At 41.6% G+C, this 27,375-nt stretch overlaps 1 protein-coding gene across 2 annotated transcripts; it reads right to left on the bottom strand.

The window, feature by feature from the left end:
- Positions 1 to 895: 895 nt before the first annotated feature.
- PPM1F (protein phosphatase, Mg2+/Mn2+ dependent 1F) lies at positions 896 to 27,029 on the bottom strand. 2 transcript variants are annotated; one of them, XM_042034765.1, is made up of 7 exons: positions 26,821 to 27,029; positions 17,331 to 17,464; positions 13,575 to 13,774; positions 12,288 to 12,476; positions 11,018 to 11,161; positions 9,995 to 10,088; positions 896 to 8,877 (listed from the first exon to the last, which is right to left on the bottom strand). In XM_042034765.1, the coding sequence occupies exons 1-7, from the start codon at positions 26,994 to 26,996 to the stop codon at positions 8,504 to 8,506; spliced, it is 1,311 nt and encodes a 436-aa protein (XP_041890699.1). In that variant the 5' UTR covers positions 26,997 to 27,029; the 3' UTR covers positions 896 to 8,503. The 2 variants fall into 2 exon arrangements, with proteins under 2 accessions (XP_041890699.1, XP_041890701.1); XM_042034767.1 differs by having other exon boundaries at positions 17,331 to 17,461.
- Between the last annotated feature and the right edge of the window lie 346 nt (positions 27,030 to 27,375).

Here is a 27,375-nt window from a genome sequence, read left to right as displayed (position 1 = left end):
ATTTTTTCAAGAGCCTTGAGATTTGGTCTGAAGTAGGCTCAAGCATGCCCACAACATCTTGACCAGAATATACCTGATGATTCCTTATGGTTATACTTATTTTTGTATTTCAAAAAATACTTTATCTGTTTCCCTGTGGTGCAGCATTCTGCGTTCTTGCAGACTTCTATTCTCTCCTTCTCTAGGATAAATACAAAAGCATTTAGACAAACTGCCTGGAAGATTGCATATCTCAGATCCCCTTGTTAAAGCTTGCCTTTTGTCAAGTCTTCCATCTCTGTCCTGCTCTCCTTATGCCTTCCTCTCCTGAGGATATGAACACCTGCACTTCAGAAACAATCACACAAGTTAGTTTAGCTTCCAAGCCTTACTTGTATTTCAGGTTACCATCCTTCTTAGAACTTTCTCTATGTCCTGTAGTAAATTAGCCCTAACACTCTGAGAATTCATTCTCCAGCCTTCCACTTCAGCGGTCAAAGACCACTTCTTTAACAAGTATGCAAGTAAATTGTCACCATCTCTGGCTGCAGCAGGGTCTCTCAGATCATTATCACATTACTGCAGGACGCAGGCAGTACACCCCACTTAACCTGCATTGTCACTGTGGTCAGCTGGGAAAAAGAAGGAACAGACCAAATCAATAAATTGGAGGTATGTAATCCTAAAATGGTTTTAGTGACATTCATCTTTTCAAGTAAGCACACTGTAATCCCAAGGATTGCTTCCTTCTAGTGCTTCCACTGACCTCTTTTCCCAGAAAAGCCCCATGGAGGAAGGTAACATGGTGAGAGTAACCACTCAAAAATGTGCAGCATGACCTACATGAAAAAGTTGCAATATGAGCTACTTGAAATATTAGAATGAAACATAGATTTAAGAAAAGAAACAAACAGTGTTTCGAATCACTATACTTTATTAATACTTCAGAAACATCAGATCCTACAGTGGCAGTTCTTATCCCCACCTGTTTCCAATCACTGCTTTGAAACAACTTCTTGCAATATGCAAATAGATACATGAGGCACTGTGTGAATACAAAAGTGACAATACAAAAAAATCCCAACAATTAAACCTCATGCAATACATACATATATAAAAAAATATGGTTATGTAGCATGATACACACAAGCACTATTAGAACAATCCATGTAACTGAATGTACAATATGCATAGCATTTAATGATCAATGACAACAGGTTTCTGACCTGTGCATAAAACCAGTCAGCTTAAACAAGAGTTTTAAGAGACTAGATAACTGGTTAAGCCACAGCTTATAAAACCTGCTGTACGGCAGCTTTTCTGCTCAGGGTCACAAGTGCAGATTAGCATACAAAATAAATAAGGACTATGATTCTACAAAACTTGGCTAACAGCTCCTATTTCAAAATCACTGGCCCTCTTACTTTCATTCAAGGTTCATCAGCCAACACAGTGGCAAGAAATGTGCTCTGCTCTTGTACTCTTTTAATACTGATAAGAACATACAGTTTTAAGTCAGCAGGAGTAGTTACAGAGGTCTCACTTACCACTACACAAGCACGGGACTGGCGTTACAGTACGGAGCAGACCCTGAAGAATGGCACTGACTGAGAGGTCACTGAGCCTCGGGATGTGCTGCTGCTCCCAACCTGACTGCTCAGCCAACTGTGGCAGGAGAGAGAGAGCTGGGGAGGGGAAGGAAGGCAGAAAGCTTCTCCCCCCACTCTCAACAGTGCAAATGTTTGAAAGCACAGTCAATCTGCAGGAACAAGGAAATACAGAGACAAGAACATTTCTGAAGTCCTGTAATCAGGGTGAGAGGTATTGTTACCTGACATAAGCTTAAGCATTCCTATGAAGTAAAATACAAATAACAGGATTTTCTTCTCACATATCCAATACTGGTCCATGCCAAAGCAACAGTTATTCTAGTCTCTCATCTTCCTAGCTGACATGGTTCTTTTTAGACTTGGTGTTGCAGGCCTCCAAAGATCAGACCAAATTCACTATGGACACAGATGAAGTGAAAATTACAAAGTGGCAACTAAACTGACTTAACCGCCAACAGATTTTACAGCCTAAAAAGCAGCGTTTTGGGGAGGAGGGGATGACAATGTAAAAGGGCATAAAAGATAGAGAAAAAGAAAACTGGGAAGAAAATAGGGAGGACACAGAACAGAAGTGACTTGCAGAAGAGGAAGTTAAAAGTAATTAAAGTAATTAAGTTAGAGGAACTTAGAGCTAAAAACTTTATACTGGCCTTTTTTTGTCAGTACAAAGTTTTGACTCCAAATAAAACAAATACCTTGCTATTATTAAACACACTGAAGGAAAAAAAAACAAAAAGTGGGAAAAACACAAAGAAAGCAGCATTAATCATGCAATATTCAGCTGAATGCCTTTTCGCAAAGTTATGAAGGGCACCATGAAAAAAAGGAAGTATTTTTACTGCCCTGAGAAGGTCCCCATAGGATCACCCTGGTTTCCTAGCTATTATCTCTTTATCCTTGGACATCCAAATAGAACTATCATTGCTTAGATAAAAGGATAAATAGTTCCTGGCGGGAATGATGGTCACACATTCGGGCTCCATTTGCCAAAGCAACAAACCTTCTACCTGCCTAATGTATTGCCTCAAAAGGGATAAATAACTTCAAGGAGTCATCCACTAGATCAGGAAGGACCAATGACATTCCTGTGCATGGAAATCCAGAACCATTTAATCAGTAATAACTTCAGTATTTGATATATTAATATCTCCTGGAAATTAGTAATCAGGCTTAATAGTTGAGAGAAAATTCAATAATCAGAATCTAGCTAGTCACAAAGCCCAGATATATTTAACTTTCTAAGGAGCTGAATATATCTTGTCTCTTCAACTAAAAAGCACATAATAAGACAAAACTCTGACTGAGAGGAGTTTGTTATCAAAATAAAACAGACATTACAAAGCAGCTAAATTCATTTGCTTGAAACAGTGGTTTTCAGCCGACAGTGCACTGCCAACTCTTCTAGGCTGCTTTTTTTTTATTCCATTGTTTGCATTCCAAGAAGCTTGAAAACATTTCTTTTCCTATTGATTTTGTCCTCTACGGTTTAACAAAAACTGCATCTTGCTAAATTTTCTATGTGGCCAACACAGCTGTCCCTTGTTTATTTTTGTGTGCACCAGTGGCAGCGTGCGCAGCTTGGAGCACGCATTAAACCAGGGACACTGAACAGCTTGTGAGCGTTCAGGTCTGATGGGTCACACCAAAATAAAGGTTTAAGTGATTCTCTGGAAGATTTTGGTTTCCTGTTCCATGCAGAGATAAGGTTATCTGTCACAAGAGCCTACCAGCTCATTTTAAGGCATTATTTTAAGAAGTGCTTGTTGACAGATACACATTCAGAGGTGCAGTCACTCCTTCAAGTCTCCATTTGTTTACTTCCCAGCTGACACAACTTATATAAATAAGAATAGCTTTAAATTAAATAAAATCCAAGAAATATATTAAGCCCAACCAAAACACATTCAGAAAGTGTCTGCCTTAGCTCTTAAGAGCTGTCAATGCTGCAAAACAAATACTCCACAGGGCTGGCTGGTTTAGTGGCTTGATTCAGTAATGCAGAGAGGACCAGCCTCTTGGTTTTGATGCTGTTTGAAAGGTTAGGATGAGCTTGGCAGAAACCCCCCTGCCTTCCAGCACTACTCAAATGCAACCAGACCTGCTATAAACTTGTGTTTAGGGAGAGTACATAACTTCATGTAGATTGGGAAGTTTTGCATTCATTTGAAAGCTCATTTTTCTCCTTCTCCAATCCTTCCTGAGTGGCATTTTGTTCATCAGGAGGGTTTGCTCCTCGAAAAGGGAAAATGGACTATTTCTTCTTAGTAGGATTCTCTCTGAAGGCACAGGCCCAATTGCAAAAGGGACAGTGATAGAACTAAGCAGGGAAATTTAATTCAGGCTTAACCAGAGCTGAATTATACATGAATCATCTGCAATCTGCTCTGTTGTGGCTAACATCCCCCCACCTTCTCCCTAAAGCATTTGCTTGATACTTCAGTACTGTAAGACTAGAAACAGACAATGGCTGGTGCTGTATGTTCAGTACCTGCATCCACAAGAATACAAATAATTTAACCAACAGAGTCAAACTTGTACAAAGAGTAGAGCTGGAATATTAATTTAGACTTTACTGTCAATGCCCTTTATAGATGGAGGGTATTTGCTAGCTACCTTTTGTGCAATGCCATTTAAAAATACCATTTACAAAAGTTCTTGGCCACTTGTTTTGGAAATACCTTTTTTAGGTTAGTTTTTGAAGTCTTTAGGTTAGTTTTTAGGTGGGGGTTTTTTGTTGGTTTTTTTTTTTTTTGGTTTTTTGCCTGGGAGGGAAGCTTCAACTCCAAAGAACTGATTTAAGCTATCAACTGAAAACAGGTTTTCCAGTGCACACAGCCAACTTATCTCCAGAATTCAGAAAGCAAGAGAAGCACTTTTCCCAACATCTGACAAAATAATGGAAATTTTAGTGGCTCCTCATGACAGAAAGTTAATGGCACTGGAAATGCTTTCTAAAAGAGCAGCATCACATCTGACTTTGAATTGAGATAAGTGTCTATTAAATGGTATTAAAGCCATCACTGTGATTAACACTGCTTAACTGCCAACACTGCCGTAACCACTCCGTGCCCAATTACTCATCTTGCAGGGCTCACCATCCCCTCCACTCATTAACACACTCCACATTTACTCACAGCAGCACTTGCACAGTGACCAGGAACTGCAGAGGCTGGATGCTCCCTCTTAGCACTACTTTACATGGAAGGATGTTTGGAAAAATCCATTTAGTAGAATTAGCTTTCCAGGTAGCACTGAGGGGTCACAGCAAGTCACCTTGGACACTTTTAGTGCTATTCCTTCTTTGGCTGTTGGAAGACAGAGTTACCACAGCTGAGCTCTGCCTTCTTAATGGGTGTGTTTCCAATTCTTTCAAGCACTGGTATTTCGCTCTAAAGAACTGACATTTGTAGCTCTATTTTCCAGCCCACTTCCTTTTTAAAATAGGCATTAATAATACTTAAATGCATTCCTGTCTCTCTCTTTCACTCCTCCATCACTCAGAGGGTGGATTTTACTTAATCTCCCTCTGTTCTAAAAATTTTCCTGCATTTTTCTCATCTGTATTCTCAGGAAAAAAAAAAAAAAAGACGCCAAAACGAACTCCCAACAAATGTAATTTGTAAAATTTTAATCTTGTCTCTGCCAGACCCAGAATATTCACTGTCTTAGGTGTGTGTCTTTGAAGGAGAGGATGGGGAAAGGAAGAGAAGGTAGAAGCATGAATTACCCATAAGCAAAAGAGATGTTGGATATCCACTAAGCAGAACAACGGAAGCCAGTTTCCAATCACACAACGAAAGAATTTAAGTGTGCTCTGTTTTAAAAATTCAGGCTCCTTTAAAGAGCAATTTTTCTTCTGCTGAGTGCTAAAATGCCGCAGCAGACATTCATTTGGAGTCTAGTAAGACATGAAAATTATTGAACATTTGTCTTGAATCCTTCAACTAATTTCTACAGCCTCCTCCCAAACAGTATTTGGGATTTTCCTGTAGATGACACATTAGGAATTACTTATTCTAGTTATGGGATACAAACTCCCTTTTTTGACCTGTTACAATTTCTGTTGACCTGACCAGACTTTTTAAAGCTAGTAAGAAGTCTCTGAAAATGAGAGAAATACTTTTAATCCATGCTGCAATCTGTATGAGTTCTCAAAGATTGTTCCTATCCATTTACATCTCAAAGAAATGAAGCACTATGTCAGTCAGAATGAATGCAAATGTAAGGGAACAGCTTCTAAGAATGCAGAATTTCTTCCCTAGAGCATTGCTTGAGAACTAGATTTTATGATTGCCACAGACAGCTTTCTAAAGGCCCACTTCACTTAGCTCCCATAAAACAGAAATTAACAAATTTGAAACAAAAAAAGGATATTCTCATATAGCTGCAAGCCTCCATCAAAAGACTTAAGACTTTCTTTCCTCTGTAATGCAAATCTGCCCAGAAAAGGTTAAAATAAAAGAACCATTACAGAGAGTTTGGCTTGTTCAGTCCCCTCCACCTTTGAGGAAATTTGGCAAATTTCAGAAACTAAACCACACCATGGACTTACCAACTTTTCACACCTCCCTTCATAAATACAATAGCTTCCCTCTCTGCTGATAAACCTCAGACAGCAATAACATCAAACAATTCTGCATGATTCTTACTATATTAATAATAGAACTATTTCCAAGACACCAAGAGGCACTAGTGGCCATCAGGATTTAGCATGGAATCGAGTATCTGGGCAAGAAATCAAATTGATAAATCCAAGGGGATTACTGCACAAGTCTAAGGGCTTCCTTAACTGAAGAAGGTTCACTACACTGATGCCCAGCCCACCAGGCTGCCACAATGGAAATCCTTCCCCATATATTTTAGGGCACCAAAATGTAGGATGGAAAACTGTTTACGATCTTCTCAGAAGAAAAGCTCCTGTGGCAAAAAGGCAGTTGCTGTCTGAGCTGCAATGTAGTGAGAGAGGAGGTCACTGTGGAGCTCCTGCGTTAAAAACTGTAGGATCTTCCACAGCAATTCCAGCAAAAGCCTTGGGTCACTGTGTCATCCCACATCAGTGAAGGATCCAGAGACTTTGGACATGGACAGTGCTGCTCTGCTCCTCCTTTGAGCCATTCCAGCTCTTCTACCTAAACTTCCTCCCTAAGCAACATTAATGCTCAACATATTTTAATCAACAGGACTGACATATGGCAATGACATGTGCTTCTAAATGTGGCATACAATCTTGCTGCCAGATGCAAAGCACTTTTTGTTTAGACAGCGAAATTAATAACAAATTTACCATTGAGCCTTCAGATCTTGTTGAGTTCTGCTAGCCCGGCAAGACAAAACACAACCAGAAGCTCTAGCACATCATAAATAGAGCAGTTGTGCAATACCCTCACACATTCATTACAGTTCTTTCATCCTCTGAGCTTCACGGTTCCTTAGAAAGTTATTCAGACCCAAAAGGTTCATGAAGTGTGGCCAAATTAAACTGCCATTAATAAAAACTGTTACTAAACTGTTTCTAGTTTGTATTACAAAATTTACTTGTGAAGGCCAGAAGTTACTACTTTTTAAATGAAATAATTACTCAAATTGTTACTTTATGATTAACTCTAGAGCTTTCTGCACAGGGCAGGGAGTAAATCACAGTGAAGCTTTTCCACAAACCACAAGATTTGGCAACAAAGAGATGTTTTTTTGAAACCTAGTTACCACTAAAATAATTCACAAAATTGAAACATTTAAGTGCGTCAATGAAAACAGAAAGTCACATTTTAGAAACTAGGAACTGGCTGACCAGACTGTGATAGGCAGCCAGCAATCCTTGGGTGAAATATTTAAGGCACTTGAGGGTAGTCAGGTTTTTTACACCAGATAATAAAGACAGAGACACTTTAAAATTCCAGTTTAAATAAAAACCACAACAAAATAAAGTAAAACTGCAAAACATTCCTCCAAGTGTAAAGTTCAGAAAATTAACAAATAAACATTTACAATAAAAATAAACTTCTCCTTTGCTATAGTACACAAAATAGTGGTAGGAAGAGCACATTCACCTGCTTGAGCACACAAACTGCAAAGATCTCTGAAATACGACAAGAGGGGTCTTTCCTTTTCAGGTTGCCAAATAGCCAAATAAGCATATTTCTTAGGGAGAAATAATCCAGTGCAGTTAAATATCAGATTCCAGTCTATAAACCAGAGCATCCCAGAAAGCACATGATTTTTTACCATTTTCCCCAGGATATTTCTAGCTGGTTTTCCTGCTTTTTCTGAAGCATCCAGTTTTATTTTCTCCTCTCCATACACACAAATGTTAAACGTTTCTGTTTGAGTAAAGAGGCCGCATCATTCTTGTAGTATCTTTGGTACAAACCAAAAGCACCTTACACAGCACACTGGTGTCACCCAGTCCCTACACACTGAGCCTGTTCCCACAGAACACACACAGGAGGAAGCTTTTCTGTGGTGGGGACAGCTTCCCCCCTCCAACTTCCAAAGTAACATCACAGTTAAGTACAACATACAGTGCTCTTTTTAAGCACTAATTTAAATTTTCACTCAGAATTCATGAAAGGCATATTCTCATCCATTAGCTTATACCTGTTACGGTTTCTTACCACTTCCAGGACAGAGGGATATGACCAGCAGCCCTGGGACACACTTCAGTGTTTGCTCCCAGAGATGAAATAGCTGTACAAATCTCCACATCTGTTCAGTGTTTTTTGAGGGGAGGGGGCGGAAAAAAGGGAGAAGGAAAAGACAAATGGGAACTCAGTAAAAGGGGTCTTGCCTTTCTGTTCCATGTTTGTCAATTTGTCCTTTTTTCCTGATACATTTTGCCTACTGTATTAGAGGCTTCTTCAGTGGAAAGCAGTTCCTTACATGAACTTACTTGAACATTCTGGACTAAACAGATTCTGTCACTGTGTGGCGGCTGCCTCGCAGCTGAGGAAGTTAAAGGGTGAGCTCTGAGCATCATCATCAGCCCTAGGGCTCTTAGAGTCGTTGAGACAGTCTGCCAGGATGTCCTGAGGATCCCTCAAGAACACCACCAGAACAGTGATGTTGTCACTGGATCCATTTTCCTTGGCAGCAGCCACCAGTCTTTCTGCTGCTTTGAGCCCCACTCCTTTGGTCTGCATCAAATGATCCAGGACCAAGTCTACAACCTCATGGGGCTTGATGGCATCAAAGAATCCATCGCAGGCAAGGAGCAAGTAATCTTCTGAGCCAGTCAGCTCGAAGGAATCTGCATCTGCATCACCAGAGACGTAGGGCTTCTGGCATATGTCACCTGAGACAAGCAACCAAAGCAAAGGCTTTATTACTTCACACGCCAACACTTACTTCCTTACCCACCAATCACTTTTACCATCCTCAAGAACAGCCAGATCGTGTTCCAGAGATACCTGATGCAGGGCAAGAGTAGTCAAAAGCTATGGAATAAGCATGGAAGACACTTTAGTTTCTTTAAGGATGCTTGGAACCCACCTAAATCCTGTGGGTTTCTAAGGAGTTACTTTAATTTATGCTCCCCTAGTCTTGCAGGGAAAATAAGGAATTTATTCCTAAAGTTTTTCTTTCAGAAATGTATTTGTGCAAGGAGATAGTCAGGTGTTCATTTTGCAGGTGTGCCTCTTGTACAGCCTTCAGAATGCCAAGAAAATCAGATTTTTCTTAGCTATCCAGATACATAGCACAATGCCCTAAGAATCTGCTCATTGTATTTAGTTTATCAGTTTTGTATGGACATACTTACCAAATGAGTTGCTACTGATCCAAATAGCTTTATACAAATTCCATAGTAATCTGCTCCCACTCATACATTACATCTACTGTATTGCCCAGGGTTTTTTCCTCTTTTTGCCCTAATTGGCAATTAGCAAAGTAAGCTTGTTTAATAAGATTGTAAGAATACTACAATTAAAATGCTCCAAATTTCTGGATATTGAAGGAGAATGCAGTGATTTGACTCAAGCAGAAAGATCTGCAGTCAGGAGAAAGAGACATTCATAATAAAGTGGACAAAACCCCCTCACAATTCAGACATTCAAGCACATAAAAAAGCCTAGATAAACATTTATTGCTTCCTCCACTTTTACAAATTAAATGCTGCACATTTGTTAAACTACTGTAAAACATTACAGTAGTTTAGGCATTTATAAGAAGCAAAAAACTTAGTATTAGAAAAAAAATAGGACTATCATGGCTAGTATGTATAATAAAACAACATTCTATGCTCACGGTAAAACCAAAAAGATGATGTAGCTGCAAGCCTTATGGGAAAGACAGCTAAGTGGTTTACTATTTGTTTGATGCTGAACAAGACACCATTTACAGTAAACAGCCTAAGGTGGCATGTTTTGATCAAATTTAATCTGAAGTTTACTGATTCTGATGGTTTATCTCACCAATTGCTCTGGAAACAGCCAAGGTACCATTAACCCGCCAGCAGTCCATGTAGGTTACACAGCCACCCAGAGTCTCAATCCTTGCTCTCTCATCCTGAAAAACAGGGGAATACATTTTGTTTGCTGCTCCAGCTTCTATATTTCTACAATGAATACAGCAAACACACATATCAGAATCTAGCATGGAAACATGCACACAGGATTACTGGAAACAAGCCACTACTTTCCATCCTTGCCATGGCTTATCTGCTTATCCATAAAGCAGGAAAAAAAGCAGAATTCTCAAGATTTTGTATCATCATACCCTTTCCCATATGGATGAGTAAATTCTCCTGCCACTTCTTCCCATTCCATACAGCAACTGACTGGGTGAATATATAAATATTCAGAATGAAATACATGATAACTAGGCTAAGTAACAATAGTCTTTGCCCTGATACTCCTTTAACTACTCAGTTATTACAAATATTCATGCAATGAAGGCAAAGGCTCATGCAATGCCAGGTAAACTTGCAAGGTCCCCATCCAATTTCATGGAATAAAATACCTGGCTATTTAAAATAGATAGGAAATGCAATACACTTTAAGCCAGTTAGACCAGCAGATTAGCATTAGCTTTTCAATGACAGTACTGCATATAATGAAAGACTTGCATTATGCTAACATTTTAAGTTGCCATTAATCTCAAATTACTAAGATATTTTGTAACAGGCAGATTTAAATTCACACACAAAAATCCTGTGAAAGTCTTTAATTACTGCAAATTTTCAACAATCTGAGCAGGAACTGAAGTCAGGACTATGAGTACCATTCATTAGTACCTTCAAGTAGGCAAGGTGTAGGAATCACCTTGTCAAGACACAGGAGTGGATGCAAAACAAGAAATTGTTAATTCCATGCAACCTACCATGCAGTAGATGTACTTATGTAAAGCACCAAACACTTAAAAAGGCTTGACTCCAAGAGGTTTCAAGAGAGAATCTGACATCACACACTTAAGAGGAAAAAACAAGCCAGACTTACTTCTCTTTCTGGTTTGTGAGGTTCCATTAATGTCACAGCTTTCCCTTGCTGCACAAGCATCACCTGAGAGTCCCCCAGCCATGCTATGTGTAGTTTGTTCCCTACAATCAATGCAGACACACCTGTTGTGCCACTCCGCAGCTTCTACAGAAGGAAAACAGGTGTGTCAGGTGAGCATGCAACAAGCCCTGCTAGGATATATGGCATTACTGAAAACTTGGGTTCAATCACACTAAATGCAGTAGATTAGACCTGCTAATCCTAATTCAGATACTTTAAAAAGAAAGTACAGGATAGTAGAGAGACTTGAAATAGACTATTTATAAACATATCTTCTAATATGCAGATGATTAATACAGTCTTATGTTCTTCCTTCTCTTGCTATTAATTCTAAAACCAATCTAGGAGACTAAGAGCTGTTGTTTAAAACAGACATGCAGAAAAGCAAGAGGATCTGAATTTCAGTAGAATGAACATTTCACAAACACATCTCTCCAATCCCTTTCACATTCTCCACTCTAACATTAGCAACTACAAATACCTTGCTCCACACAGATCCCCTTATCCTTGGGTATATAAATCAGAACGTCAACAAAGGAAAAAATCTAACTGTCCTAGATTCCCTGTAAAGATTAGTGAGAATCAGACCTTATAAAAATGCTGGTCCCTCTTTTGTACCTCATTGACAGAAATGAGGATATTAACAATGAGTACTTCCATTGTACTTCTATACTAAGAATTCTCAAACTGTGTAACGCAGATTTGAAGAAAGAATGTTCATCATACCAATTCAATTCAAAGCTGATCAATAAGTTTAATGAACTGAGGAGTCTGATTTAAATTATAGAACACATTTTTCACTTACAGCTATCAGTGACACTAATGGTAGGACAGGAAAGAGGAAGATAGCAACCATATTATCAGGAAGAGAGAAATCTCTTTTCCAGATAAGAGGTAGGACAACAGAACATCTAGAGGCTGCCCAATTTAGACAAGGAGGCACCAGCATTCTTCCAAATAACTGATATGTCAGAATAATTTAAATAATTTTAGCACTTCTTTTCAATTACTCATCTTGAACTCCCAAGCACTGGTTTTCCTCAAAATAAGAAGTAATTTGATCAAACAAAACCTTTATATGTAGCATAATTTCATAAAGAAGTCAGTGATTCAAATAAACTGTACTGCCAGAATTTTCTGGATAATACCACATTGTCCAACAGTTCTCAGTGTTATTTAAATACAATGGAGTTAATCTCTACCCACTCACCTCTCTTTTGGCTTTGAAAAGAAACATTTCATCTGTCTTCTGGAAAGAGCATTTCAAGGCCTCAGCTGGATTCTTAATAATCTCTTCATGTAACCCAACGTTTACATGTAAGTGGGTTGCTGAGTAATTGGCAGCATCCACTCCACCATGGCCATCGAACACCGCAAAGTAAGCACGATCAACGTCATCCTTTTGTGGGGGAGGGGGGAGAGAGAGGAAAACCAAAATAGCTCACAGACTGGTACCAACAAGCAAAGATTCTTTATTCTGGGCTTTCTTCCATACAAATGGCAATTTAAGTCCATTTACACATGTATAAAATGGGTGAAATGGGTACTTCGCAGGCCAATTACTTTTCTTTGTTTGCTGTTAGTCACTTAATGTCCTTAAAAATAACCTGGAATTGAAGCAGCAGCGTGCTGGTTATGTAGTCCTCTGGCAGTTTCATGAACTGGCACTTGTACAACTGCTGTTCTCCCCCTTTCTGTTCTTAGTATCATAGAATGGTTTGGGTTGGAAGGGACCTATTCCAGCCCCTCTGCCATGGGCAGGGACATCTTCCACTAGACCAGGCTGCTCCAAGCCCCTCTCTTGTAGCCCCTTTAAGCACTGGAAGTTGCTATAAGGTGCCCCCAGAGCCTTCTCTTCCCCAGGCTGAACAACCCCAGCTCTCAGCCTGTCTTCACAGCAGAGGTGCTCCAGCCCTCTCATCATCTTTGTGGCCTCCTCTGGACTTGCTCCAGCAGCTCCATCTCATTTTTATGTAGTGGGTCCCAAAGCTGGACATATCTTTGCAGGTGGGGTCTCACCAGAGCACAGAAGAGGGGCAGGTCCTCTCCCTTGGCCTGCTGCCCTCACTGCTTTTGATGCAGACCGGGACACGTTTGGCTTTCTGGGCTGCAGGCACACATCGCTGGGTCACACTGAACTGCTCATCAACAAACACCCCCAAGTCCTGCTCCTCAGGGCTGCTCTCAATCCATATACAAGTTGTGTCAGTCACAAGAACATTGTAACTCCAGCAACATAGCACTAGGTGAACTTCCCATCTCCCTGTATCATAACTTATGACATGAATCCCAAAGGCACAAGATCCTCCCTGCATCACTTCTTTATCAGGGCAGTAGTTGGCCCCCAGCAATCTGAGTCACTAAGTCCTTGCTCCAGTGCAGACACGATAAATAACTTACGGCAAGAAATTCACAGATCACCCATCACCAGGCCCCTGTGCTTACAGCAATGTTGCAAAGCTGCCCAGCCAGCCTCCCCTGTTGTGTCCAGACTTACTGAGAGACCGAAGAGCTGATTGAACTCGGGGAGGAGGACATGGCGATCCTCCATCTTGCGCCGGGCGTTGCGGATGGCGTGGATGGACACCAGCAGGAAGCGCGTCAGTGGCCTCAGCGATGGCAATTGCTTCTGCCACTCGCAGCACACGTCCCTCAGCTTGTTAAAAAAGCAGCGCTGCAGCGACTCCTCATCCAGCACTGACAGCACAGAAACAAAACAGTAAGTGCTGCGTCCCACTTTCCTACACTACCCCATCTTTTGGCCTGTCTTTCCTTCAAGTTTCTTTCACTACAGCTACATACACACATCCAGCACCCTGCTTTTACAGGCTCTGCAAGAATTAAAATGAGGTCCTGAGAATAATGTGGAGAGAAAGTTGCAACAGAAAACAGTGTAACACTAGGGATAATAGCAGCTTCTTTACTTGCTAGTTCTTTTTCAAAATAGAGGTTTATCAAGCAGGCGATTACATTACAAAAATCATAACAAAGACCCAAAAAAAAAAATCAGTCTAGTATATTAGACATGAATGCTAATATTATGTAAGTAAAATTAGTAAGATATAGTGATAGGAATTCCTACCTACTGAAAAATAAAAGGGAATCACCAAGTGGGCAGAAAAACCTTCAAGAAGAGATTGCTGTTGTCTTGGACGCAAGGGTTGAAAAAGCACTGGCCTGGCTTTGGGTCAGGTTATGTCCTACTGAACCACTTCAACTGAAATAACAAGAAGTCTGAAAATGTTTGCTGAGGTCAATAGCTCAACTCAGAGTTGAGCTGAACAGATTAGAATTTTAAGCTGTTATCTTTATCTTTTTAAATACTCATGGTTGTAGAAGCTGGAGGGACAGAGCATTTCCGCTACTCTCCAGCTTTGTCATTACAGAGCGGAACCACAAGCGCCCATTGGGCACAGCCTGAAAAGCTCCAGCCAGACACTCAAATCCTTTTCTGGATAGATCCCAAAGATCAATTAATCCAAACTTACTGTTCATCAGACTGAATGGCTTGGTGCTTGGCATGGTGTCTAGCTTTGCAACACAGTATCCCTCCAAACAGGTAACAATTTAAAGTTCTGTTATTTGAGTAGGAAACCTGCCTCAATGCTAAATCAACTAACTTCAAAATGCACTGAAAAGAACATTTATAGAGCAAAAATAATTTGCTGGTCACTAGTGTATATTCTAAAAAACTGCAGTGCATGAACTATCTCTCCCGTATCTGTTTTATCCTGACTCCTGATAACACTGCTAGCATCAAAGCTTCCTCAGAATTTCTTTTTATAACTCCTGGTTCTCAAGCTTTTTTTTTTTCCTCAGCAACAGTGGCTGGCCAGCTTCAGATGCATCTCTGGGCCTGAAGAACTGAAAGCTTAAGTTTAAACATACATCTTTGATTAACAGCCACTACATACTAACCAAAATTACTTTTGATTTGCTTAATATGTAGGTGTTAATGGGCAAGCTATAAAAACCTTTAAATATTACATCATCCCATAAACAAAATAATTAAATAGGACAGCATCTTAGACAGCCTTGTCTACAGCTGTTAGTTTACATATTTGTAAATGTCTAGACTAATACTGACCAGAAGAGACATATTGCTGTTTAAATATCAAGCTTGTGAAATCTGACAAAGAATTTAGTACCTTAACAAGAGACATGCTTCTGCAATGTACCACAAACAGTGGTACTCACACGTGCACACCCCCCCATTGCTTTTATATAATCACTTCTCTTTCATTCCAAGAATGCTTTTTTTTTTGGCAGAATTATTATAATTACTGCAGTGCAGGAAGAGAATCCATACTGTGCTGTAGCATGAGGAATATCTTTCCTTCTAGTTGTACAGTTAAAGTGATGTAATAGCAGTTACAAGATAGGGGAAAACAAGTACAGTCCAAGGGTGCAGAAAAATGAACACCTTTAAAGTAGCTGTTCCTTGCTGAGATCAGGCAACCAAGTACCTGAACAATGAGCAGTTTCCATCCCGTTTGATAGGGGAATGAATGGTCAATAGAGATTTGATCTAAATGGCAATGGTAACATAAGAACGAACAACCAAAATAGACAGGAATATGTAAAGTGGAAATTAAAGAAGGTTTCAACCACCAGAACAGGGAGGGTTCTGGGGCATTGGTCAACAAGGAACAGTGAGAGAATGTGAACTAGTTCAACATTAAACTCATCCAAGGATTTTCCAATTTTGCCTGCACTATCTTAAAAGTAGACGCCAGTCCTATCTTTATGGCCTTCAGAGTAAAACAGCAGCCTGAATATCTTACAAATGTCCCCAATATATAGTAACCAGAGACATTAGATGCTTGTGACCAAGAAAATGTCCATGTCCTATCAAGTTCTTCATTACTCCTTGTTTCTAAACGTTATTTCTTTATCATTCAGATAGGGTTTGTTTTGGTTTGTGGGCCCAAGATTTACATAAGACCCAGAACTACAAGTTATAATTTTAGGCTCACAAATGTATAGCAGTTCATGTCTTATATGACTGCTATATTCACCTCAAAGATAATTACACGGATGCCGACAAAGAGTCCGCAGCAGAGTGACTGCAGGATGCTCTGATAACAGTTTCCAACTGCTTTGTGAAAACCTACGTAATTATCCTAGGTGAGTTACAATATGCTGCTTCTGATTTTCCTGTAGAGGCTGCAGCGGTCTGGTCACACTGAACTTGTATTTGCCAGCTCCCCCTCAAGGCAGAGTCCTGCCCCAGGCCAGGTTAGCTGCAGTGAGTGAAGGCCACAAGCATTAAGGTGAGGGATGACATAATCAGGGTGCAGCATGACTTAATTAACTGAGTTCCCCCTCCTGCCGTTTCAGACTTGGACATGAATGCTGGAAGAGCCTTCTGGGAAGTGTCATATCCTGGCCATCGCAGCGCTCTGTTTGGGGCACACTGAACTAACTGCCTTTCAAGCCATCCCAAAGAAGTGGAAGGGTGAGGATTTCCTCTTACAGAACAGACTGGGTTGCCGAGGACATCTCCATTTTTATCTTCTACTCTGCCTGCATCCTGCTCCATTTAAATTCTTGGCACTGGGACTGAAGGTTTGGTGAAGCCTGATGTTAAACACTTCAGCACGTAAATTCACTAGGACCATCTGTTACACAAGGCACAAACCCAGTACTCAGTCACCAAGGTCTGCTCTCTCTCCAGTTCACTCAGGAGAAAGTGCAGGCATCAGGTAGAAGACAAATGCATCAGACTCTTCTTCCCTCAGCATCCCACCTTTATAGGGCAGAGTGGGAAGAAAAGAAATCATCGATAAAGACAGAGACTATTGAGCAACTTGCCAAGAGAAAGATCTGGAGTTCCAGGGTGTTCAAGATGTGGAGCAGCCAGAATCTGGTTGCCAAGACAAAAGCAAGATGGTTTATATGGATCAACTGAAGGTGTTGGTGTGGCTGTACAACTTGTGGTGATGTCAACGTCAAAACACAGGAGTAATTAGCTAAGATCACTCTACCGAAGGGAAAAGGGCACACTCTTCCCTTTCAGAAAGCCAGTCCACAGGATCAGTCAGGGCTCCAGACACTGCGTTTGCATGTTGCTCACAAAACTAGCACAGCTTCCTTTCATCCCACAGGTACACAGCAAAAGCAAATGAAGTTCCATTCACTGCTGCTTGCCAGGCAGCCTAACCAAATAAATCTGGGAAACATTTCAAAACACTGAAGTCTTCTGAAAGACAGCCTCTGGGAAAACCACAGACAGAAAAAGAAGTATACTTACAGGTGAACCTTTCCTCATCTCCTTCTCCCTCCGTTTCCACATTTTGCAGCTTAAATTCAGTCAAGTCTGTTTGGAGAACTTCATCAACTGCAGCATGGGTCAATGATGCTGCAAGAAGTGGTGAAACACCTCTGCTGGTAAGAAAAGGAAGGCAAAGCAAAAGAGACTGCATTAGTTTAAACTGAGCTACAACCTCGCAGTGTATGGCTGGTGACCTCATACTTAGAAAGCATTGCACACAATACCAACTTCATTAGTAAACTAGTAGAGGAAACCATATGTTCAATATTTATTCACACAAATCTTTAGTAAGATCCTCAGTTAGACAACTGCTTTCTCAAGAATGTAAAGAAGAAGAAGCGTATGAATCATATTTTCAAACTGTTGCCTTACACTCCAGTCGCAGATGGTACCTCCTTCTCTTGAGCTCTCAGATGGGAACTGCTACCTTCAATTCCAGCCTCTGAACACACACATTTTGTTTCTACTCACGACACAGCATTTCTTGCTCACAGTCAACAATCTCACCACAGACAGTAGCAAAATCTCAATGTTGTGGTAGATGCAAATCTCTAAAAAGGTTACTTGGAACTCTCCTTCCCTTTACAAGAAAAGTCCTGCTTAGTGCTAACCTACAGCCCTTATCATTCGGTTTATTCTGACTGGAAGTTTTCCAAAGAAACCACCCAGGTAAAAGATGCAAAGATTTGAGACTGGGCACTAGAATAAGAAGAGACTCCAAGACTTGTGATTTAGATGAAGCTTTTAGGCAGGCATCTAGAAGACAATAATGCTACATGATCTGCTCACCATCTCTTGTTTACTCAATGCTTTATTCAAGCCACATGTTTATAAGAAGCACAGACTTGGTATGTTTTTGAGTCTTTAAACAAGTAAGTCCCATCCAACTCCAGAATGAGGCTACTATAAAATAACTCCTATATTCCCTATAGTCTCATGGCAAGCACTAAAAACTACAGTACACAACACACGTTCCAGCCATTTTCTAAGAGCACAATGAAGAATAAGCACCAAAATCCATAAAGAGCCACTTTATCCATTGTTCATGGAATGTTTGATTCCCACAAAAAATCGAATTACATAACCAAAGCAAATACCACATTAAGGCACCTACAGCAAGTCAAGGACAAGAGTCTGTTTTGCCAGGAAACATTTTACAAAGTTCTGCATAAAACTGGTTTGCTGGGGAGTATGAAATGGTGGAAGCAACTGGTCTGATGTTGCTCAGCAATGACTGGTTTGTGCATACAGAAGGGCAGAGAGGGGAAGACCACGGGGTTTCAGATCCCAGTGACAACAAGCTGAAATGCATTTTGCCATTGTGCTCCTGAAAGAGAGGCCTTGTCACATCCTCACAGCTGTGTATGAGTACCTCCTGTGGCAGCAAACAGACAGCATTGTCTCAGTCAACAGGCTCCAACACAGGCCTGCTTTATGCTATGCATTCTGTGGCAGTGACAGCCCAATTTAATGAGTTATTTCGGTACTTCAAATAGATGGCAATGTGTTTGCAGTCCTTTCAGTGCTAGCTGCAGTCATGTCACATCAAGGGAAAACAGAATGCAGCTTTTTGTTTCTTTTTTAAGGCTAATATGTTTAGGGGAGTCAGTTCCTTTCCGAGCTCAGTTAAAGTAACAATGCCCACTTATAATGACACTGACACTGACAGACAACCTTTTAAAAGGTCAAGCAAGAAATACATCCAAAACAGATATGGCACCCCCTGCACTCCAAAAATCTTTCTTCCCGTTTTTGTTTGCGTAAGAGAAAAAGAAAGGAATATGAAAATATAAGCCCCACAATGTCAGATGTGTTGCTGATGCTGCTGAAAGTCAGAAGCTTTAGTCAAAGCACGTTTCAGCTCCAAGAATAGAGACAAGAAACATTAAGAACCAGCTATGCATTTAGCTGCACAGTGAGAGCCAAAGCTTCAGCCATCTTCAGAATTTCTCTGCTGTGCTGGAGGAAAAAATCAACTCTAGCCTGGGTTCACAGCTCAGGATCAGAAGAGGGCTTAATACTTTGATTTTAAACTTCGTATTTCTGCTTTCCAGAATCCAGGATTGCTGAACTGGGTCCATAAAAAGCAGCTTAAACAAAAGGAAATCTACTTAGTGCTATAATGCACAAGTCCTGTATAAACCTCTGCTTACAGGATGCCTGCAACAAAGAAAAAATTTACATATTATGTTACATCCTTAAACTTTTTCCAGTTGCCATCCAGTCCCTGAAAAGGAAATTCAGTGATTCCTCAGTACTGATACACTTCATTCAGCTTTGCTTCCTATGTATTTCCTCCCCCTCCATAGCTCTGCAAATCTATAAGAAAGTGGTTGCTTATTGGGATTTTGTTATGCAGTCAGCAACAACATCAAACAACTGATTCTGACACACTGAAAAAAGATGAAAGTCTAAAAAATTACCCAACCTATTTAGTTCAATCTCAGTTCTGAACAGAACATATTTGTGATTACTTTATAAACTCTTTATTATAGCATTACCATATTGGCAAGACTGGTTTTCACTCGAGCTCAAGTAAATGGAGCTCCAAGGAATGGCATCTTTCATTCAGGTTCGATGTTTATCAGTTTTAAGTTCATCTTCTGAATCAGAGACTTTAGGAGTTAACAAAATGTGTCATCAAAAAAGAGCAAGAACTGCTGCTTTAGTTGAGAGCTACAAGGTCTCACTTGGCTGGAGAGTATCTGGAAACTGCTGCAGTACCTATGGCAACCAGTGCAAAAGTAACCCACTGCAATTACCATTACAGACTTCAAACCTTTCCTGTAAGCAAAGAAGAATGTCACTTATTGTTAAAATCTTCCTTTCAAAGAAGCCCGAGACACCCTGGTGACGAGCTGAATCAAGCATAATTTAATCTCCATGAATCAGAAGGAACACTGTAGCTGTTTCCTAAGGGGAAAACCAACCGTATTGGGAAGAAGAGGAAAGCTGGTGGGGTGTGTTACACGCACAGGATGCTACTTTAAGAGAATCTTAGGAGAAACACGTCAGCCCCATTTCTCTGGCACGCAACACTAAACACTCAGCCTCGGCACACACAGGCTAGTAGTAAACAGACTTTGAATTTCTTTGCTGCAGGCTATTTCTTTGCTAACATAAAGGGTGTGTTTTGACCACAATAAAAAATATTTTAAAAGAATTAAAGCATGTTGTAACAGTGCAGATGAGGCATTGTAGCTTCACCAGCAGCTGAAGTCAAATTGACAGTGGCTGGAGCATGGAGCTCATATCCTGCAGCCACTCACAGTAAAATACAAGCCTTGTTTCAAAAACCTGAGTACAGATAAAAGAAGTAAGTTAAAGAGTAAAGCAATACTTATGCTAATAAAGAAGACACTTAAGTTTATATGCCACTTTCCTCCTTGAAAGATTCTGGACTACTGGACACACAGTACTGGTAAAAGGAGCTACGCAAAGCTCCTGCTAATACACATACCTGGGGGCCAAAATAAAGTTACAGAAGTAGAATGCAATTATGGTATTTTGCATACTTTAGATTTGGCATAAATTATAGAACAAAACTTACTTCTCTTGTTCACCTTGTTTCTCTTCTGCAATACAATTTAGTTATCTATTTTATTTCAAAAGACCAGCTGTCACACCACCACAGCCACAGTGTAATCACATATGTCAGGTCAATCATAAGACTGTTACTGACCTTTTTAGTACCAGTCTTCAAAAAGAAAAAAACCAGAATACGTACATTCTTTTGGGAAGCAGAAACCCAGTAAGACAACTTCTTACTTTTTTTTATTTGGGTCATTAAACCGCCAGGACACTTGCAGTGAGTGTTTCAAACAAGTCACTGGTTCAAAGACGTTCCTACCTCTCCTTCCCCTCCAGTTTAAGAGGATGTATTCAGAAGTCTCTAGCAAACAGCTTTGTGGGTAGGGGGCAAGCATCCAGAGCATCAAAGGTCAGGCCACCACACCTTGGCCAGAGCCTCAGCTACAACTACACTTTTTACAAAGACTTGAAAACAGCTGACAGACTTCCTGCAGTGCTCCACGCCCAGCTTACAGCGGCTTTGAGGACACAGAACAGTGCAGCAGATGGCAGACCCCAAACAGCTGCTCCTCAGCACTGGAAGCAGAGGAACGAGCTCTGTGTCACTCCTGAGGGTGGTACAAAGCCTCTCTAGGACACACCAAACACCCATGTTTACACAAAGCCTTCTGCATTTTTATTTACTTATTTTGCAAGCGAAAGAATTCATTCCTCCCACCCCAAACAGACATTATTACCAAAGTCATAGCAACAAGGCAGCAGTGGTACTGCAGGCCAGTGCACCACTGTATAATCCTCTTTTCCATTCAGAGTGTGCATATACACATATGTTGAGGAAAATGAAGTGCTGTATCTGCTAGCACAAGCTCTAGCATAAGTCAGCTGCAGCTGCCTCAAGTCCAAGGGAAGATGTGCCCTTATTTGTTCCATGGGCTCTGTAACAGCAGAAGATCACACCCAGCACAGCTCTGCCACTGTGGGCTCAGGGTATGTTTCTAGCATGTTACAGCTCTATCAGCAGTGAGTTTAGTGCAGATCTGCAAATGCCAGCAGTTCTCCAGCAAGTGAAAGATCCTCTCACACTGCCAAAATAATAGCAGGTCACAAGTTTCCTCAAACAAAAGCTGCTTGTATTCAGTATTTTCTACCCAATCTGCTACTTTTATTTCACTTTCTCTTTTTATTCTTACAATCAACTACAGAATGTTTCCACTCAAGCAGCTCTAAGCATTAGCATTTATTAGAGCAGTACCCAGAGCTCCCAGGGTGATGGTGGCCAGAAAAGTACAAATATACATCCATTAAGGAGAGAACATCTGACATCCTACAACGCACAAGAAGTTGTTTCTTGTGTTAATGACATCAGGTTGCTAAAAGAGATGAACAAGAGAATCAAAACAAATACATAAACAATGCCACACACAGAATTTCCATCTCTTATGGTTACATGAAGCAGGTTTTTTTTCCAGTTTTTCTTATGAAACTACCAGGAGCAGCAGCTTCAGAATCCAGAATCCATCTGTACAGGCCCTTCAGTCATTACTGAACAGTTTTTATACAAAATGTGCAAGGAAGAGTCACCTGCTACTTCCATTTAATTCTCTGCAGGAAGAAAAACCACACAGCAGAACAGGAGAGGCTTGATTCCACAAAAGCCACTCTTCAATTAAGCCCTAAACATGTTGTTTCAAAATTGAATATTTATCTTGAAACAATGACAGAAAGGGTGTTTCACACAGGTTATGAGAGCAAAATAGCAAACACGTTCCCAAGCAAGGAGAAATAGCAGTGCATTACACTAAATGGTTCAAATTAGGAATAAGGAAGTAAGTTTTAGGGGATTTATTAAAAGCAGAGGTCACAGTAGAACGTAGTTTTCACAGAGGAAGAGGCTAAAGAGCATTTTAAGAAGAGATTGGGAAATCAGAAGCAAGATAAGATTTTCTTTTCCTGGTCCTCATGCTTAAATCATATAAAAACATCAAAATATCAGAATTGCTGAATTAACTACTCTAAAAGCAGGGAATGCTGGAAATAAAGATGCCAGGGCCTCACCTTGGGTGTGAGCACTACAGTGTAAAGCACAAAGACACAAAACAGGATGCTGAGGCAACAGCAGATTGATTGGGAGGGGGCAGAACAGGAAGCCCAAGTCTCTCAACTGTTATTGTAGTAAATCTCCTCAAACAGGAAGGCTGCAGGAATTTCACATTGTTCTTTGGATATGTCACAGGATGGCCATACAAGTTTCAGCTCCTATCAAGGGGAAGACAAAATTTCTATATTTAGGGGTCTGATTTCATCTCATGTTCTGTTGCAGTAAAAGTCAGGAATATTTCAGGTTAATTTCTAAAGCTTGGGAAGTAATTAATGGCCTCTTCATTCACAATCAGCTACCTTCATAGACTATCAGAACACAGCTATTACCCAAAAGTGTATGTTAATTAAAATCCTGCAAAACAAGATTACTTAAGCCTGCTCCAATTCTTCAGAATGCTATGTATGTATTTAGCTGCAGTTAGTAGCAGGCAGTTCCATTGATTTAAATAGACTATTCAAAGTAGAAGTATATGCAAAGCTTCACCAGATTAGTGATTTAGGGGCAAGTCCTGCCAGGGAGCAAAATGGTTTGCTGGTTTAGCTGGTGTTTTGCTACGGTAGCTGCATTTGCAGAAATTTGTTAAAATAATTCATTTTAGATCAGGACATCCAGGAGTTAGCCTGATGTATCCAAGTGCTTTCAAGTAAAGAGATGTGTGCAGTCTTGGAGAAGCAACAGCATTCAGAAACTCCTTGTTGGACCCAACCAATGTTATTCCTTGGTCCATTCTCTTCTCAACAGAAATCCTGATCAGTAGTGGAAGAACAACATTCCTCATTGCAAAGGCACAAAGGTTTGTGCCTCCAAGCAACTGGAAGAACAAACTAAACATCACCATACGTTGTCTCATGAGCCAAGGATATTGCTGGACCGTTATTGGCTATGGACCTTTATTGGCTTGGGCCCTTTGGGCCATGACCCACACATCTGTGCACATGTGAATGAAGTACCTGACAACACAGAAAATGAGAAGCAGAACAGCAGAACTGAGCGTCAAACTCAATTCCCAATAACACTTTGATCTACAGAGAAATCCTTCAGCAGCACTAATCACCATGTAAAATACATTCTGTGATGCTGGGATGTTAGAGAAATCTCACACTCCAGAAACAGAGATCAAGCATCAATGCTAGAAGTCAGCAAGGTACATCCACAAACATCTTCCTAGCGTTAAAGCTACGTAGAATGACACTGTGATATTTGAGGGCGTGTATTTTCCACCGAGCTGCCATCCATATGTTTGGGATGCTGCCATGACAGCCTGCAGATCAGTGGATCTCAACTACAGTGACCTCTTGCACAGTCACTAATCTGGCACCACTTCTGCATCTTCAACAACTTTTATACAAACATTTAAATGTCTTCTAATGTCAGCCCTCGCCCTTATTTTTCCATGTCTTAAAACCTTTAACATCCTTCTTTCTCTTATCTCCTTACTATTCCCTCATCTATTTTATTGAGGATTCACATCAGCAGAAAAGTTTATTTAGCCTTCAAAGGTGCATTTTGAATTGATCCAGAGTAGCAAACATGGGAAAGAAAATGTAATGTTGGCAATTTCTCACACAATCAGAGACTTCAGTTTTAGTTCCTAATTACAGGGATTAGGAGAAGAAGGCCTGCAATTTCAAAACACAAGATTCCTGTCTTGGCCTTGGGCTGTATCAGTCTTTCTCCACATGCAAGAACTTAGCCTACCCAACAGGAAAATGCAGCCTTTTTGCAACTACAAGATGAGGTTTCTCTTTGTCATAGGACTCCAAAACTGAGCTATAATTCTGCAGGGATCCCTACATTTGACACTTTAGGTACACTACTCTACACCCAAACTCATGGCTTCACCCAAACACAGAGCTGCCCACAGCCAGCCATAAGAATTCATAAAAACACTTTTCTCATCTATTTCTGTTTTTTACAAACATTTTGTGAAAAGAATTAATAAGTAGATTGCTGCACTTCAATCCTGCTTTACTTTCTTTAGCTCTCTTTCCCTTCCTTGCCAGCTCAGGACTTAGGCAGCTCTGTATGACAGACTGTGGAGCCAGAACCGGCTGCAGGGCAGGTATGTGAAAAATGCAGCTTCTGACACTGGCAGGCTCCTCTCTGTGTAAACACCAGGAGTGACAGGTGAGATGAAAGGATTGCAAAACCATCATTCCTCTTCTGTTTCCACTTGTTACCGTGCCCAATAGACAACAATAGAATGTCAGCAGATATGCAGCTCAGAAATACTGATTCTTCAAGCACTGCAGTTTGAGTAAGGTATCCCATAACTCTACAGCTTAATACCCTCCTCTCTAAATCAATTGTAGAGAGGATCAGCCCGGTCCACGTGGCAGAGTGGGTGCCATGTGATAAGTATTTATTCAAGACTGGCATTACCCTGTTCTTTAAAGTGCTCACCCAGAACCACTTTTGCTCCACAGAGTTCAACGATTCAGTGCACGTGATGAATTTGCAATCTCACTGCGGAATGCACAGCTGTGTTTTGTTCAAGAGCAATTTAGTCAAAGCACAACCAACTAATGCAATGATTATCTGGGCCTTTTTAAACTACTGACTAAGAAATTGTATTTCTTTGGCACGCATTTCTCATCTTCAGGTTTAGGCACACCATTACTCTGAATGATATTACATCCATAATCATCTCTGTAATATGTAGGAGGAACCTGATTTTTAAGGCAATTTCTCAGACAATTTAAATATCTAAAAATCACCTATAGACTTTCAACAACAACAAAAAAAATCCACGCGGTGTTCATAAACTCACCAGATAGTAGTTAAAAAGGCAAGTAATTCAAACCATGTTTTCTATCAATCAAATTCCTCTATTAACCAGGTAACATTCAGCATATACCAAACCAGAACCAGTCACCTCCACAGCCCCAGTACCACAGCACAGTCTGATCACCACTCATGTTCTTTTAGACCATCCACAATTGCTGTTCTTGACTCTTACAAGCAGGTCAGTGAAGCAGACTGTGGTAGGAACTTTGTAACACCTGGAATGCACAGGCCCTACTGCCGAAGTGCAGGAAGGGAGTGGAATATCAGGAGACAAGAAATTGGTGGGAAATAACTTGTTCTTGATGAAGCACTAGCTTGCCAAAAGAAGTAAGTCACATCCCAATTCTTAGCAGTGTTAAAGAGGAAGTCTAAACTGTTCAGGAGGAGGGTTACAAGGATGCAGTCAGGGGATGACAGAAGCACCACTGATGAGCAGCTGTGTGTTCCAGCAGTGGTGTGAGTACGCTCCTGAAGTCTTAAGAAAACATCAGCTTCAGAAACCCACACAAGCATGTCGCACTCGTAAGGGCTGGGGAGCTGAGCACCCCTGGCAGCCCTGCAAGGCACCTCACAGACCCGCTCCCTCCCAGACTTCCAAGCTGACCCACACAGGTGCCCCGAGGGACCTGAATTCACGCTGTCGGCACTTCACTACAAGAATCGCCCTATCGCGCTAATTGCAGGCTTGTCACTGAATCCGCACCGAGAGTGGGAAAGGAATATTTTTGAAAAGCACACACAAGCAATACCATAAAGGCACAGGGCCGAAGGCCTGTGGCCTGAATAGAAGCATGCTATTAACAGCCACAAAAAGTCATTTAGAAGGGGGAATAATAAATAAATCAATCAATCTGCAAAACTAAATTTCTCTGGAGACGCTGAGGGCTCTCCCCCGCCCCCAGCGGGCCCCGCGTCAGGAAGAAGCGCCTCCCGCGCCTGCACCTGCTGCGGCCCCGCTGCCGGGGCGGCCCCGCTCCCTCACACCGGCTGCCAGCGGCGCCCCCGGGGCAGCCCGGCCGGAGTCCCCCTCCCGCCCCGCCGCCCCCTCACCTGCTGCCCAGGAGGCTCCTCGCCCGCTCGGCCAGTGCGCCCGGCACCTCGGCCCTGCTCAGGGCGCCGCTCCCCGCGGAGCTCCACGGCAGCGGCTCCCCCGGGGCCAGCGGGGCCGGGAAGTCCCTCAGGAAGGAGCTCAAGGGAGCCGCTGACGGCTCCAGTTCCAGCGCCATGGCGGCGCTGCCCGGCCGGGAGGGGCGGGCGGGGCGGGGCCGGAGGCTGAGGGAGCGGTGACGGCCCCTTTAAGGGGCGCGCGGGGGCGGGGCCGGGAGAGGCGGGGCCGCAAACAATGCCTGGAATGCGGGCCGGGAGCTCCCGGTGCCGCGGGGAAAGGCACGGGGCAGAGCGGGGGCTGCGCCGCGCCGCGCCGCTTTCTTCCCAGGGCAGCTGCTGGTGCCCTCCCCTTCCACACACGCTCTGCCATCAGGGAAGGGCTGAAAGCAGCAGAAAGGTGTTTCCCAGGGATGTCTCTTCACCGAGCTCTCCCCTCGCTCAGCACTCACGAAATCATAGAACGTTATTCCAACTGAGGCTATTCTACGTCAGGATCAC

Source organism: Corvus kubaryi, unplaced genomic scaffold (genome assembly GCF_017639235.1).
Source record: "Corvus kubaryi isolate FWS band 111438036 unplaced genomic scaffold, C.kubaryi_AGA036_p1.0 37382, whole genome shotgun sequence".
NCBI lineage: Eukaryota > Metazoa > Chordata > Aves > Passeriformes > Corvidae > Corvus > Corvus kubaryi.
Note: the sequence above shows the minus strand (reverse complement) of the source record. Positions and strands in the feature narration are given on the sequence as shown.

Excerpts from the sequence above, each read along its gene's own strand:
- PPM1F (XM_042034765.1), bottom strand. The coding sequence starts at position 26,996 with ATGGCGCTGGAACTGGAGCCGTCAGCGGCTCCCTTGAGCTCCTTCCTG. Across the intron at positions 13,775-17,330 it reads AGATGAGGAAAGGTTCACCT|TGCTGGATGAGGAGTCGCTG; the intron begins GTAAGTATACTT and ends CTGTGCTGTCAG. Across the intron at positions 8,878-9,994 it reads GGCTGTTTCCAGAGCAATTG|GTGACATATGCCAGAAGCCC; the intron begins GTGAGATAAACC and ends TGCTTGTCTCAG.